The sequence below is a fragment of the Dipodomys merriami genome, unplaced genomic scaffold (genome assembly GCF_024711535.1).
Source record: "Dipodomys merriami isolate MVZ:Mamm:240054 unplaced genomic scaffold, mDipMer1.0.p SCAF_64, whole genome shotgun sequence".
Taxonomy (NCBI): Eukaryota; Metazoa; Chordata; class Mammalia; order Rodentia; family Heteromyidae; genus Dipodomys; species Dipodomys merriami.
Window position 1 is genome coordinate 3313856 of NW_027206224.1, and position 13330 is coordinate 3327185.

The following is a 13330-nucleotide window of genomic DNA, read 5'->3' on the forward strand; positions in this document are numbered from 1 at the left end:
GCTGGAAGAGTCCTGGAGGTGGGGGCTGTGAGCATAGCGAAGCCTGGGTAAGGGCAGGTAGTTGGGAAGGGTGGTGGGGAAGCTTGGCCCTACCCGCCGAGCGCAGAGGCGTAGCCATTCGCGCGCGCCTTTGGAATCCTCCGCCCCGACCCCGCAGCCGCATCAAGACCGGGAACCTTCAAGTCTCAAATCATTCCACCACTGCGCCGTCCCCGCCCCTCCCCCTTGGGGCGGGCTCGCCATCGCAGGACGGGACGCGGGGATTCTACACGATTTACGATTTATTTATTTAACATTCACTCCAGGTCCTCCCGACCTGCGCCTGTGCCCGCATTCTCCCCGCACCCCCACTGTCTCTCTACACGCTGGGCCGCGGAGTGAGCACAGGGGTGGGGCGTGGCAGCCCAGTGTGGCCTGGAGGTGGGGAGGATCGAGTGGACCGGAGAGCATCCCACTGGCCCTAATCCTCCGGAGGGTAACGGAACCCCCCCAAAGACAGGAACTAAGTAGTTGGAACGAGCTCGGGCCACTCCCTTTGGCTTCTCCAAGACTCAGGTCTACGGGGTTGGAAAAGGGGAGGGTTTGGCCAATCAGGGCAGGAGCGTGGGCCGCCAGGGATGTGGCTCTCGCTTTAGTTTGAGCGTGTAGCTGCGCAGGCGCGGGCAGTGCGCGCGGAAGGCGCTGAGCACGGACGGGCTCACCACGCAGAAGCAGTGTATTTCGCGGAGGCAGCTGCACCGCGCAGCCAGCTCCTCCAGCGCCGCATTCATCTCCGCCGAGGCGGAGGCGCGCACCTCGAGCGCGCGCAGGGTGGCAGCGTAGTGGCTGGCCGTGAAGCGCACCGGCCCTACGGTGTCTCCCGAGAGGTTGAGACTCAGCGCAACCACAGGTACTGCAGGTTGCAGGATGCTCATAACGCTCTCGGCAGGCAGCGCAGGCTCCAGCTCCAGCTCCACAGCCATCCCAGGGTGACGCCGGCTCAGTGCCTGCCAGGCTTCGTCCGGCGGGGGGGTTACTCGAGCATCTTCAGGGCATGCGCACCGCAGAGCGAGGAGTGCAAAAGGCGCGCGATCTGGGGCGGCCAGCGCCTCGAGGACCGCGCGCGACAGGCTGGCTAGGTGCAGGCCAAGAGCGCAGAGGTGCGGACAGGCCTTCAATAGCGTGAGTATGGAGTCGGGCCCTACGTTGTCCACCAGCGTAGGGTTGTCCAAGAAAAGGCTGCGGAGCTCTGGGCAGCCGCGTGCAGCCTGTAAAACCAGTGCATCATCCAGTGTGAAGGGCAAGCGCCGCAGGTCTAGGTGTCGCAGCTCCCTGGCGGCCTTGCAGATGGCCTGCACAGCTTCCAAAATGTCTCGGCCTGCATCGAAGAGGGGTTTCTCTCCGCGGCATTCCAGGCACAGGCCTCGAAGGCCGGGGGTACGGCCGGCCAGTTCCATCAGTAGCTCGGTAGCTGCCCGGCGACTCGGCTTCCTCGATGGATCACATTCCAGTCGTAGGTTATGAACGTGATCCAAGCAGGTGGACAGATAGGGTGACAGCATGCTTTCCCCCTCATAGTCACAACTTGGATTAAAATGGTGCACAAAAAGCATGGTAGTGTCACTGACTGGGGTAGAAACCTCTAGGAGACGCCCTCCGCCCTCATTCCCTCCCCATTTCTTGTCTCCATTATGCACCTCTCTGTCCAGAACAATTAGCCCCAAAGGCAGTCACTGATGGTAGGAAGGAAGTCCCACCCTATCCCTGGTATGGACAGCTAATATAGAAAAAAAAAACACAAAACAACACTGTCTTTCTCAGCTGTCTTGAAAGAGTGAGGCAGGTCTCTGGACTACCAGGTTCAAATTCTACCTCTACCACTCCTTAGCTGATTGACCAGCTAGGTAGTGGTTAAGTCTGTATGTCTCAGTTTCCTGTCTATGCAACGGAGATAATAATATTACTTATCTGCCACACTGGGTTTAATGTAAGGCACTTAGAACTGTAGTAGCTAATAAATGTTAGTGATGCAACTCTGTGTGTGTGTGTGTGTGTGTGTGTGTGTTGGCACTGGGGCTTGAATTCAGGGCCTGGGTGCTGTCTCTTAGCTTTTCCACTCAAGGCTGATGCTTTACCGATGAGCCACAGCTCCACTTCTGGTTTTTGCTGGAAATAAGAGTCTCAAGGACTTTCCTGCCTGGGCTGGCTTTGAACAGTGATCCTCAGATCCCAGCCTCTTGAATAGCTAATAGTAGCTACCTCCACCTTGTTATTATTATTATTTTTGAAACCAATATGGAGAAGTCAAGGAATCTCCCCAACCCCTGACTCCATAAAGTTTGAAAATTTGGGCAAACAGAGGAGCTAGCTCACCTGATGCTAGTGTCATGCCACACAGTGCTGCTGGTGGCAGCAGTGGCCCAGGCTCTGCAGACCCTGGCAGCCGCAGCTCGGTCCCTGAGGGGCAAGTGTCGGAAGATGAGCGCCAGCACTTCCTCAGGAAGCTGTTCTCCTGGCTCGGTTGTGGTGTGGCTGGGGGTTAGAGGCTTTGCCATTCCAAACAGCTTTTACCTAGAAGAGAGGGAAACCCTGAGTTCAGGAAGGCCATAGTGTTGAGGAAACAGTGGAGACTGGTGTAGAAATGCTTGTGGCCTGGGAGCTGGTATATACTTTGCACAGCCAGTGTTGCAGGGGTCCTCATTCACAACCTGTAGCTCAGTAGTGGAACACTTGCATAGCAAGGCCTTGGATGTGATCCTCAGTATTGTGTGTATGTGCAGTAACAGCAGAGGTATTCTTTTTTTTTGGGGGGGGGGGTCCGGTCGTGGGGTCTGAACTCTGGGCCTGGGCGCTGAGCTCTTCAGCTCAAGGCTAGCGCTCTACCACTTGAGCCACAGCGCCACTTCTGGCTTTTTCTGCTAATGTGGTGCTGAGGAATCAAACCTAGGGCCTCATGCATGCAAGGCAAGCACTCTACCACTGAGCCAACTTCCCAGCCCCAGAGGTATTCTTTTTTTCCCCTTTTCTTCATTGTCTTCTTGTCTTCATCATCTTCTTTTTTGGTGCTGGTCCTGGGGCTTGAATTCAAGGCCTAGAAGCTATCCCTGTTTCTCTACCACTTGAGCCACAGTGTTACTTCTGGCTTTTTAGTTTATTGAAGATAACATTTTTTTTTTTTTGCCAGTCCTGGGGCTTGAACTCAGGGCCTGGACGCTGTCCCTGAGCTTCTTTTGCTCAAGGATAGCACTCTACCACTTGAGCCACAGTGCTACTTCCAGCTTTCTGTTTATGTGATACTGGGGAATTGAACCTAGGGCTTCATACACGCTAGGCAAGCACTCTATCAGTAAGCCACATTCCCAGCCCTTAAGGATAATATTCTCACAGACTTTTCCTGCCTGGGCTGCCTTTGAATCTCATTCCTCAGATCTCAGCCCCCTGTGTAGCTAGGATTACAGGTGTGAGCCACCAGAACCAGGATAGTTTTTTATTTATATAGGCTTTTGCTATGTGTTTCAGTTCTTGCTATGTGGCTCAGGCTGGCCTTGAATTCTAGATCCTCCTGTCTCAGCCTCTGGGGTGTTAGAATTACATCATGCCTGAGTAGACTACAGATTTTTGATCAAGATCAAGTACTAATCTAAACATGAGGGTCTATCTTACAATGTAGGTCTTTGATCCACCATGAAGTTGTTCCTCAATGCCAAAGAGCTTCTGTGTGTGTGTGTGTGTGTGTGTGTGTGTGTGTGTGTGTGTGTGTGTATTTTATATGCATGTTGGTACTAGGGCTTGAACTCCAGGCCTCATGTGCTAACTTGGCTTTAGCATTCATGGCTGGTGCTTTACCACTTCAGCCATACCTCCAATTCCATTTTTTTGCTGGTTAATTGGAGATAAGAAACTTTCTGATTGGTCTGCTGGGACTAGCTTTAAACTAAGGCTCCTCAGATCTCAGCTTCCTGAGTACCTGAGATTATAGGCATGAGCCACTAGTGCCTAACTGGGTTTCTGGCCTTTATACTACTTTCTCACTTGTTGGACAAGTTCCAGGTGATTCCACAGGTCCCAGGTAGAGAAACTGTCCCGTTGTCATGGTGACTACAGGGTTAATAAAAGCAGGAGCTTAAGCTGAAAACGTTTATTTGTCAGTGCCCACTAGCCAATCAGAAACCAGGTCTTCTGGATCCGCCTAGAAAGGGGAGGCATTTTTGTTGCTGCTTCCTCACTGGGAGGGGAGTTGCCTGTGTTCTTCCCACTGACAGACCTGCAGGGCCGATAAAAGCCGGAGGTTCTGGGGCCTGTCTGCTGTGGCGCCTGGAGGGCTGTAGTTCAAGTTCTGACCCAGACTCCGGAGCAGCCCCGGTTCCCGCTGGACAATTTAGGTTCGGCTGGCACCCCGCAGAGCGCAGGTTTTTGAGTCTTCTTTGAGCTTACCAATTTTGTGTCAGGGTGCCTGCAGGGTGTCCTGCACGTCTTAAGTTACTTGGTAGTTAATTTTCCCTTCTATTCCAGATGCCACATGTACTCTGGGCCTTCGGACACCCCGGGCCAGGCGTGGACGAGGGACCCATGACACCTCATTTTGAGTGCTAGGGAAAAGCCGAGGTCAAATGATCAAGCCATATATCCAGGGGCATTAGGAAATTCGAGTTCCCCAAGGAGTGCCCTGTGGTAGATCTGCTAGGAACAGAGGGAAAACCGGAGCCCGTGAGGGGGAAGGGGAGGCGCCACACTTTAGAGCCTAAACTTTGGACCCACGGGGAAGTACCTCCTGCCACCTAACCTCAGGCACCAATATCTTACCTGCTTAGAAGACCAAGGTGGCTTTGCCCCGAGGCGGGGGACTGGGTGCCCAGGGCAGCGGGGCGGGAAGGAAGGAGTCCGGGGCGCCGGGAGGGCGGGACGCGCGGGCGGCTCCGGTTGGGGCACCGCCCCGGGTTCTCCGCGCACACCCGGAAGCGGCGCGGGGAGCAGAGCCAAGCGTGGCGGGCGTGGGAGCCCAGGCCCTGCCGAGGCGGGCGGCCAGGTTAGTGCCGAGGCGCGGAGGGAGGGTGGGCTCCCTGGGGTGGCGGGAGCGGAGGCGGGGATCGGGCTTCCGCGCGTGGACACCGCGCTGTCACGCACGGCCGCCCGGGCCGGCCGGTGGGGGCGGCCTGTGGGGAAGGAGGGGGGAGGTTGCCGCTTTCAGATTTCTTGTGCCAACTAATAATGGCTTTTGAGGGGCGCCTCCCCTCCCCCCCCACTTAGGTCGAAAGTGCGGGGGAGGGGCTGGGGCTGAACAGTTCCGTGAGCGGAGACCCCCCCCCCCCAGCTCGCCTGGGCCCCGGACTTGCAATCCAGTTCAGTTGGACGCTGGGCTCTGGGGGTCTCCAGCCGCACCACTGTGTTGGGGGCGTGGGCCCCCCACTAGGGCAGGCTTTTAGTCCTTGGGCCACGTCTCACCTCGCATGCAGAAGCGGGGCAGCCCCTGAGGCCTGCCCTGTGTTCATGGGGTGCCAAGCGTCTGGTAGCGCAGCAGCTGTTCCTAAGGACCACTGAGCATCCTCAGTTCCCAGCTCAGAAGCCCCCTCCCATGGGCGGGGCAGACTCCTGGTGGGCGGGGCTTCCCCCAAACAGGAGGGGTTTTCTGGGGAAGGTCAACTAGGAAGGGATTACAAGGGGACAAGGGAGATGAGCCGGATCCCTCAACCCCCAAACTCTTAAATAATTTTGTTATTATAAAGGTGATGTAAAGAGGGGCTACCGTTTCATAAGTCAGGAAAGAGTACTTTACTTTTTGGACAATGTCACCCCTTCCCTCGCTCTCTCTCCTTTTTTCCCTCCTGTCCCCACCCACAGCCCTAAACTCTTTAACTTATTAACAACATCTAGGCCTTCAGTCCAGACCAGCAAACTCCTTCCATTTCCCCAGTCCTACTGGGTGTGGTGCAGAATGCCTCATCACTGTCTGCTGGGCAGACTCAGGTCTCCTCTGTCCCTACTCCCACCCTTTAAGGTGAGACCATATTCATTTACTCAGCACTTCTAAGCCAGAAAGATAGGAGGATGTGAAAGAGAAAAGGTTTCGGGGCTCTACCAGATCAAGTCCCTATTGTTCCCCACTTGTTTTTTAATTCCTCTTTGGTTGGGTGCCTAACTTTTCTTGGCCCTAGAGTCTTATTCTGTTCTTATTTTTATTTTGTCTTAAAAAAATAGCCAGACAATGGTAGCTCATACCTATAATCCTAGTTATTCAAGGGGCTGAGATCTGAGGATCTCATAAAGTTGTAAGCCAGCTTGGACAGAAAAGCCTGTGACTCTCTCTATCTCTCTCTCTTTTTTTTGTCAGTCGTGGGGCCTGAACTCTGGGCCTGGGCGCTGTCCCTCAGCTCTTCAGCTCAAGGCTAGCATTCTACCACTTGAGTAACAGCACCATTTCTGGCCTTTTCTGCTTATCTGGTGCTGAGGAATTGAACCCATAGCCTCATGCATGCAAGGCAAGCACTCTACCACTGAGCCACCTTCCCAGCCCAAGCCTGTGACTCTTATCTCCAATTAACCATCAAAACGCTAGAAGTGGAACTGTGGCTCAAGTGGTAGAGAGCTAATCTTGAATAAAAAAGCCAAGCAAGATCTGGAGGCCCTGAGTTCAAGCCCAGTATTCGTAGGAAAAAGAAAACCTCTCCTTTCTCCTCCTCTCTTCCTTTTCCTCCCTTCCCTTCTCCTTTCTCTGTTTTAGAGACATGGTCTCACTATGTAGCTCCCACTGGCTTCCAAGTCCAGATCATTCTGTCTCAGTCTCCCATGTGCTGGGATTACAGGCATTCAGAGCCATACCTGGCTCTTACTTTGCCTTTTCTTTTTCTCTTAATGCAAAGGCAATGTGTTTAAATATAGGAAAAATAGAAATTACCTCCAATCTTTTCAACCCTGACCAAAGATAAACACAGTGTTATTTTTTAGACTAGTTTTGGGTAAACACACAAGTAACAATATGTTTTCTAAGAGATTTGCCAATAAATGTGTTCCCTTAGACCCAGATAGCTGTTACCAAGGATCATTTCTCTTGCCAGGTCCTTGGGTGATAGCAGAGGCCCCCTGCTCAGGTACCATCCCAGCTTGGGTATTAGTTTGGCTCTGGGGGCAGATCTGAAATGCAGCTTCTGCAATGGGCGCAAGATCTTTCTCAACAATGTCCAAGGCTGGCACCTTTTCCCCTGAGACTTCCTGTCATTTGTGTAAATAGAAGCCAGTTGGGACACTATTCATGCGTCTGCCGAGTACTTCAGATCAGCACTCCTTCTACCCACTATATGTAAGTGATGAATATTAGAGAGTAAAGGAGCATGACTGATAGGGCAGGAGAGGGGGTCTTGAGCCCATGTTCATAGGAAAAGTGGAAACATTGCTTTAGGTCGGGTGGAAAAGAAGAGGCAGAGCAGTTTCCCCACTTGCCTCATGAGGCACTAACTTGGAGGCTACTGAGCTGAGATTCAAAGCAGTGGTTTCCTAGCTGGAAATCCCCGACTCCCAACGCCTTGGTCTAGGACCAGGCTATTTGTATTTGTGTGTGTGTGTGTGTGTGTGTGTGTGTGTGTGTGTGTGTGTGTGTGTGTGTGCGCACATGCACGCATGCGCGCGCACGTGTGCATGTGTGTGTGTGCATGTGTGTGTGTGCATGCTAATACTAGGGCTTGAACTCAGGACCTGGGCACTGTCCCTTAGCTTTTTCCACTCACGGCTAATGCTCTAGCACTTGAGTTACAGCTCCATTTCTGGCTTTTTGGTGGTTAGAAATAAGAATCTAGAGGACTTTCCTACTGGGGCTGGCTTCAAACCCAGATCCTCAGATCTCAATTGCCTGAGTAGCTCAATTATAGATGTGAACCACCACCTAGGACCAGGTGTTTTTTAAAATTTTTTATTGTTATTATAAAGGTGATGGAGGCTGGGCGCCGGTGGCTCACGCCTGTAATCCTAGCTACTCAGGAGGCTGAGATCTGAGAATCGCGGTTCAAAGCCAGCCCAGGCAGGAAAGACCGTGAGACTCCTATCTCTAATAAACCACTAGAAAACCGGAAGTGGCACTGTAGCTCAAGTGGTAGAGCGCTCGCCTTGAGCTGAAGAGCTGAGGGACAGCGCCCAGGCTCAGAGTTCAAGCCCCACGACCGACAAAAAAAAAATAAAAATAAAAAAATATAAAGTTGATGGACAAAGGGGTTATAGTTACATAAGTCAGGTAAAGAGCACAGTTCTTTTTTTTGGCAGTGTTACCCCTTCCCTCATTCCCTCACCAGTTTTCCTTCCCATCTCCACACACAAGTTGTACATTTCATTTTCAACATAGTGTTTAGTGAGTACCACCGATGCATTTGTTCATTCCTTTGTTCCTCCATTTCCGGGGCCCCCTTTACCCTCCCAAAGACAGATAAAGAAACAAGACCAAAAAAAGGAAACAGGCTGGGCACTGTGGCTCACGCCTGTAATCCTGGCTGCTCAGGAGGCTGAGATATGAAGATCATGGTTCAAAGCCAGCCCAGGCAAAAAGTCTGTGAAAACCTGAAGTGGTGCTATGACTCAAAGTGGTAGAGCACTAGCCTTGAGCAAAAAAGCTCAGGACAGTGCCCAGGCCCTGAGTTCAAACCCCATGACTGACAGAAAGAAAGTAAGAAAGAAGGAAAGAAAGAAAACAAAACAGCAACAAAAGCTGGGCGCCAGTGGCTCATACCTGTAATCCTAGCTACTCAGCAGGCTGAGATCTGAGAATCATGGTTCAAAGCCAGCCCAGGCAGGAAGGTCTTTGAGACTCTTATCTCCAATTAACCATCAGAAAACTGGAAGTGGTGCTGTGGCTCAGTGGTAGAGCACTCGCCTTGAGCTGAAGAGCTCAGGGACAGTGCCCAGGCCCAGAGTTCAAGCTCCACAACCAAAAAAAAAAAAAAAAAAAAAAAAAGGGCAACACAGAAAAACCTCTTGTTTCCATTTCCTGGAGTTCATTTTGATAGATATTATTTTATATGATCAGATGCACACAGGCATTGTGCCTTTGTGTTGTGTTTCTCTCCTAAGAATATCCTCCTTTGAGGACCAGACTTTTGACAGAAGGTAGATAGAGGAGGTAACAGCTCCAAGGGGCCTAGTTCAAATTGAACAATTTGGGTTGAAGAAGAAAAACAATCCCAACTCCAAAGGAGCTTATAACACAGAAGACTTTAGCTCACATCTGAACTTTTCAGGGTTCCTTCAGGGACTAATGGATCCAGGGGCTTAGTGTGGTTAAGAGTACACCTTCCCCTTTCTTAGCTCTGTTCCTTCTGTGTCAGGTTCATCCACACACAATCAGGCATTTCCCTACTCTTCATTTCAGCCCCAGACATAGGGAAAGTAGTCCCTCTTTCCTATTGGTGTAGCCATCGTTGCAGGATTGATTCTCATTGGTCCATCTTGAGCTCCATATCAAGTCTGAACTAGTCTTTGCATTGTGGTGAATGGAACATGAAAATTGGTCAGGCCTTCTTTACCTGGCCACAACTGGATCTAAGGAGTGCCATTTCTCTTCCCAACAAGCAAGGGGTTCAAAAGAGTTATCTCAGACCTGTAAGGGTTGGGGATGGGGGATCAGCATCTGTGTAGGAGCAAACTACAGGTCTGCTTTGAAGTGGAAGGGGGGGAGGGAGAGGGAGGGAGGGAGGGGGGAAGAAAGGGGAAAAAAGGAACGGGAAAGGCAGAAACCAAATAGATGCAGGGCAGGCAGCATCTATGAAGACATGGGGCTCCTGAGGAGATCATGGGCTCCCTGCCCCAAGTGTGCCAGCTGATTGGGGCTGCTGTGGAGGGACTGTTGGACCACATAGGACTGGAGCGTTCTCTCCAAGGCTGGGGGTGACCTGGTTGCTTGTATGGGTCTCAGGAGGCAAGATGGCAGCTAGGCCAAATGGGCATGAAGAATGGGTGGGCAGCGCATACCTGTTTTTGGAGTCCTCACTGGACAAGGTGGACCTGTCCGAAGCCTATGCACACCCTGAGAAGAAGGTGGCCGTGTTCAGGGCTCTGCAGACAGCATTGGCAGGTATGGAATGGGGGTAGGCGTGTGTGTGGGGGGGGAGGTGTGTGTGTATGGAGGTAGGGGAGGTGGCTGGGGAGCTTTGTGGGAGTGGCTGGGATTGAGGCCCCACCCCTTTGACTTTGTGAGCTTACGTTTAACCAGAATAAGGGACACGTTTTAATGGGAAGTGGGGTTAAGGAGCAAAGCAGACCTCTGGCTGAGTAGCAGCTACCTTCTCTGCTTACTGCATGTGTCTTTAAGCGTAGACATTTGTACCTGTGTCTTTGTATGATTCGGAACTAACATCTCCCTACTACGCATCCCCACCCCCCACCCCTCCCAACCAGCCAGCTCACTCCTTTCTACTAATTACACAATTTTTTCCTCCTCTTTTCCTTCTAACTGCAGTGCTCCTTGCTCAAGAGCCCTTCCTAGTACCAGCCCTTCTGGGTCCTCCTTTTCTCTCATCAAGCTGGTTGGGGGAATCCTGCTCCATTCCCCAGAGCGGTCTTGCTTCTCTCCTCACACCCTGCCTTAGCCCGGGTAGTGGCCCTTGAGACCGCGTCCTTCCCCAGTCTGCCTACGTGGACACCGATGGCTTTGGGGCTCTGGGCATGCGCCCTTTTTCTTGTTGCAGCCCTTTGGCCCCCCACGTTTGGGGCTTCATAGATGGGATTGTGTGGCACCCACTCTGCCTTGCGATCCACTCTGTGAGGTCCTGGCTTCCCCCCCCCCCACCCTCCCGGGTTGTTGCTGTTTGCACCCCAGTTTGTGTCTCCACTGGGTTTTCTGGGTAACCCTGCAACCCAGCTAGGGGATGGGGACCACAGGCTTCGCCTTTCCTGCCGCTTGGAGAACGGTCCTGTTTGGGGGTCGGCCCGGCACCTGACTGCTCGCCTCCGCAGAGAGCTCCGAGAGCCCCGAGGTGCTGCAGATACTCAAGATCCACCGCGGCGATCCGCAGCTGATAGTGCAGCTGCGCTTCTGCGGGCGCCAGTGCTGCGCTCGCTTCCTCCGCGCCTACCGCGAGGGGGCGCTGCGCGCCGCGCTGCGCCAGTGCTTGGCGCAGGCGCTCTCCCGGCCCTCCCTGCAGCTACAGCTGGAACTGCGCGCGGGCACCGAGCTGCTGGACGCGTCGCTGACCGATGAGGAGCGCTGTTTGAATTGCATCTTAGCCCAGAAGGTGCACCCCCGACTCCGGCTGGGTTTAGGATGAGATGGGCGGGGACTCTCCCCTAAGAGCCTCACTGATAGCGCTCTGCTCCTCTTCCCCCAGCCGGACCGTCTCAGGGATGAGGAGCTCACCGAGCTGGAGGATGCACTGCGCAATCTGACCTGCAGCTCCCCGGGCCAGAGTGACCATGTGGGGGTCACTCCTGCTCTCTCAGAGTCCCCGATCCCCTCTCCGCCAGAGGAGAAGCCGCCGCCCCAGTCTGACCAGACTTTTCTGTTCCAGGGTCAGCACATAGGTGAGGAGGAGGGGGTCACTGGAGGTTGAAGTTTGGGCCAGAACAAGCACTGGGCCTTGGAGTCTCTGGGGCCGGCACGAAGGATTCTTGGTGTCCATTCTCCTCCCCTCCCCATTCTCTCTGCAGTGAATCGGCCCCTGAGCCTGCAGGACCAACAGAAGTTCGCCCGCTCAGTGGGCCTCAAGTGGCGCAGGGTGGGGCGCTCATTGCAGCGCGACTGCCGGGCTCTGCGCGACCCCGCACTGGACACGCTGGCCTATGAGTACGAGCGTGAGGGGCTCTACGAGCAGGCCTTCCAGCTGCTGCGGCGCTTCGTGCAGGCCGAGGGCCGTCGGGCCACGCTGCAGCGTCTGGTGGAGGCACTGGAGGAGAACGAGCTCACCAGTCTGGCTGAGGATCTGCTAGGCCTGGCGGATCCCAATGGCCTGGTCTAGGCCTGGTACCGAGGAAGAAGCAGTGTGCCAGGGCTTGACGCCCGCCTGATGGCTCCAGGGTCCTTTCTATTTCTACTGTTGTTACTGCTGCTCCCCTTCCATCCACGGAACTCAGAGTATACACACACACACAATCAGGGAACTGTTAGAGCATCTGGGACACAGTTGACAGCCCGGGCCAGAAGCTAGATAGCACCCATTGAGCTCCCCCACCCCCTACGGTGCATCATTGGCCCATTCTGCCCCAGATTTTTTGATGGTGACAGAATGTAGAGGCTTCTGCCCTACCCTCACTCCTCCTCTCTGCACCACAACTTATCAAGCACCTGAACCACGGCTAGGTGTGGTAGCTAATGCTGTCATGCCGTTAATCCCAGCACTTCAGAGGTTGAAGCAGGAGGATGAGCTGCATTAGACTGGGTCTCAAAAACAAACACCTGGACCTTTAGAGAACTAGGCATCACCTCAGATGAGGAAGATACAGGAGTCCTGCAGTCCCTCAGTCACACCCAGTATGGGACTGAAGCACACAGCAGTCCTCATAAAGTGTAGTCATTTTGCACGTGCAGAGATCGGGAAGAGATGAGGGTGAGCAGGAGGGAGCGGGGGAGTTTCTCCAAGGACAGTGTTTTAGGCACAGCAGACTCAGGTGGAATGCAGCTGGCTCAAGTGGGGGTTTTGTGGGAGGCGCATTCCAACAGACATCAACTTTTGAATGGTTGGATGGGGGAGGGATCGATGAGTAACACGTGAGGGATAAGTAGTCTGATGAACCATTTTTACCACTTGGGTTCTAAAACAATCTTGTTTTAATTGTGTCTGATCCCTTGGGCTTGAATTAGAAAAAAAAAATGATTCCAAATACATTGCTAGGGAAATTTCACAGTAAAATGGGTTCTCAGACTTTGGATTTGATTATTTCTGCGTGTATTGGGGTTTGAATTCAGGACCTCCCACTGTTGCCTTAGATTAAGCGTCTTGAAAACAGGCACCTGGAGCCAGTGGTGCTGTCATCCTTTTTCCAGGGGCTATACCTCTCCTGTAATTCCTTCCTGCTTCCTCCCTGAAGAGTAAACCCTCCATTGTGAGCTTCACTCCTCCCTATCCACAATCTGGAGGCCCTTTACTCCGGTTTTCCCATCACCTCACTTCCCACTGGGCTGAACCTTCTTTTAGTTTTTGGTTGGTTATGGGGCTTGAACTCTGGGCCTGCACGCTGAGCTCTTCAACTCAAGGCCAGTGCTCTACCACTTGAGCCACAGCACCACTACCAGTTTTCTGGTGGCTAATTGGAGATAAAAGTCTCATGGATTTTTCCTGCCTGGGGCTGGCTTTGAACCTTGGTCCTTAGATCTTAGCCTCCTGAATAGCTAGGATTACAGGCGTGAGCCACTGGTGCCCAGCTGGGCTGAACCTTCTTAATG

At 53.1% G+C, this 13330-nt stretch overlaps 2 protein-coding genes across 5 annotated transcripts; one reads left to right on the top strand and one right to left on the bottom strand.

The window, feature by feature from the left end:
* Positions 1 to 285: 285 nt before the first annotated feature.
* Positions 286 to 4866, bottom strand: LOC138815422 (F-box/LRR-repeat protein 8-like). Its single transcript, XM_070004820.1, has 3 exons — positions 4783 to 4866; positions 2353 to 2550; positions 286 to 1563 (listed from the first exon to the last, which is right to left on the bottom strand). Exons 2-3 carry the CDS (start codon positions 2532 to 2534, stop codon positions 591 to 593), a joined length of 1155 nt encoding a protein of 384 aa, XP_069860921.1. The 5' UTR covers positions 2535 to 2550; positions 4783 to 4866; the 3' UTR covers positions 286 to 590.
* LOC138815423 (tumor necrosis factor receptor type 1-associated DEATH domain protein-like) lies at positions 1025 to 12744 on the top strand. 4 transcript variants are annotated; one of them, XM_070004823.1, is made up of 6 exons: positions 4950 to 5005; positions 5851 to 5974; positions 9869 to 10027; positions 10909 to 11186; positions 11280 to 11472; positions 11599 to 12744. In XM_070004823.1, the coding sequence occupies exons 3-6, from the start codon at positions 9877 to 9879 to the stop codon at positions 11904 to 11906; spliced, it is 930 nt and encodes a 309-aa protein (XP_069860924.1). In that variant the 5' UTR covers positions 4950 to 5005; positions 5851 to 5974; positions 9869 to 9876; the 3' UTR covers positions 11907 to 12744. The 4 variants fall into 4 exon arrangements, with proteins under 4 accessions (XP_069860926.1, XP_069860923.1, XP_069860924.1 ...); XM_070004825.1 differs by lacking the exons at positions 4950 to 5005; positions 5851 to 5974 and adding an exon at positions 1025 to 1161; XM_070004822.1 differs by lacking the exon at positions 5851 to 5974 and having other exon boundaries at positions 4875 to 5005.
* Positions 12745 to 13330: the final 586 nt, after the last annotated feature.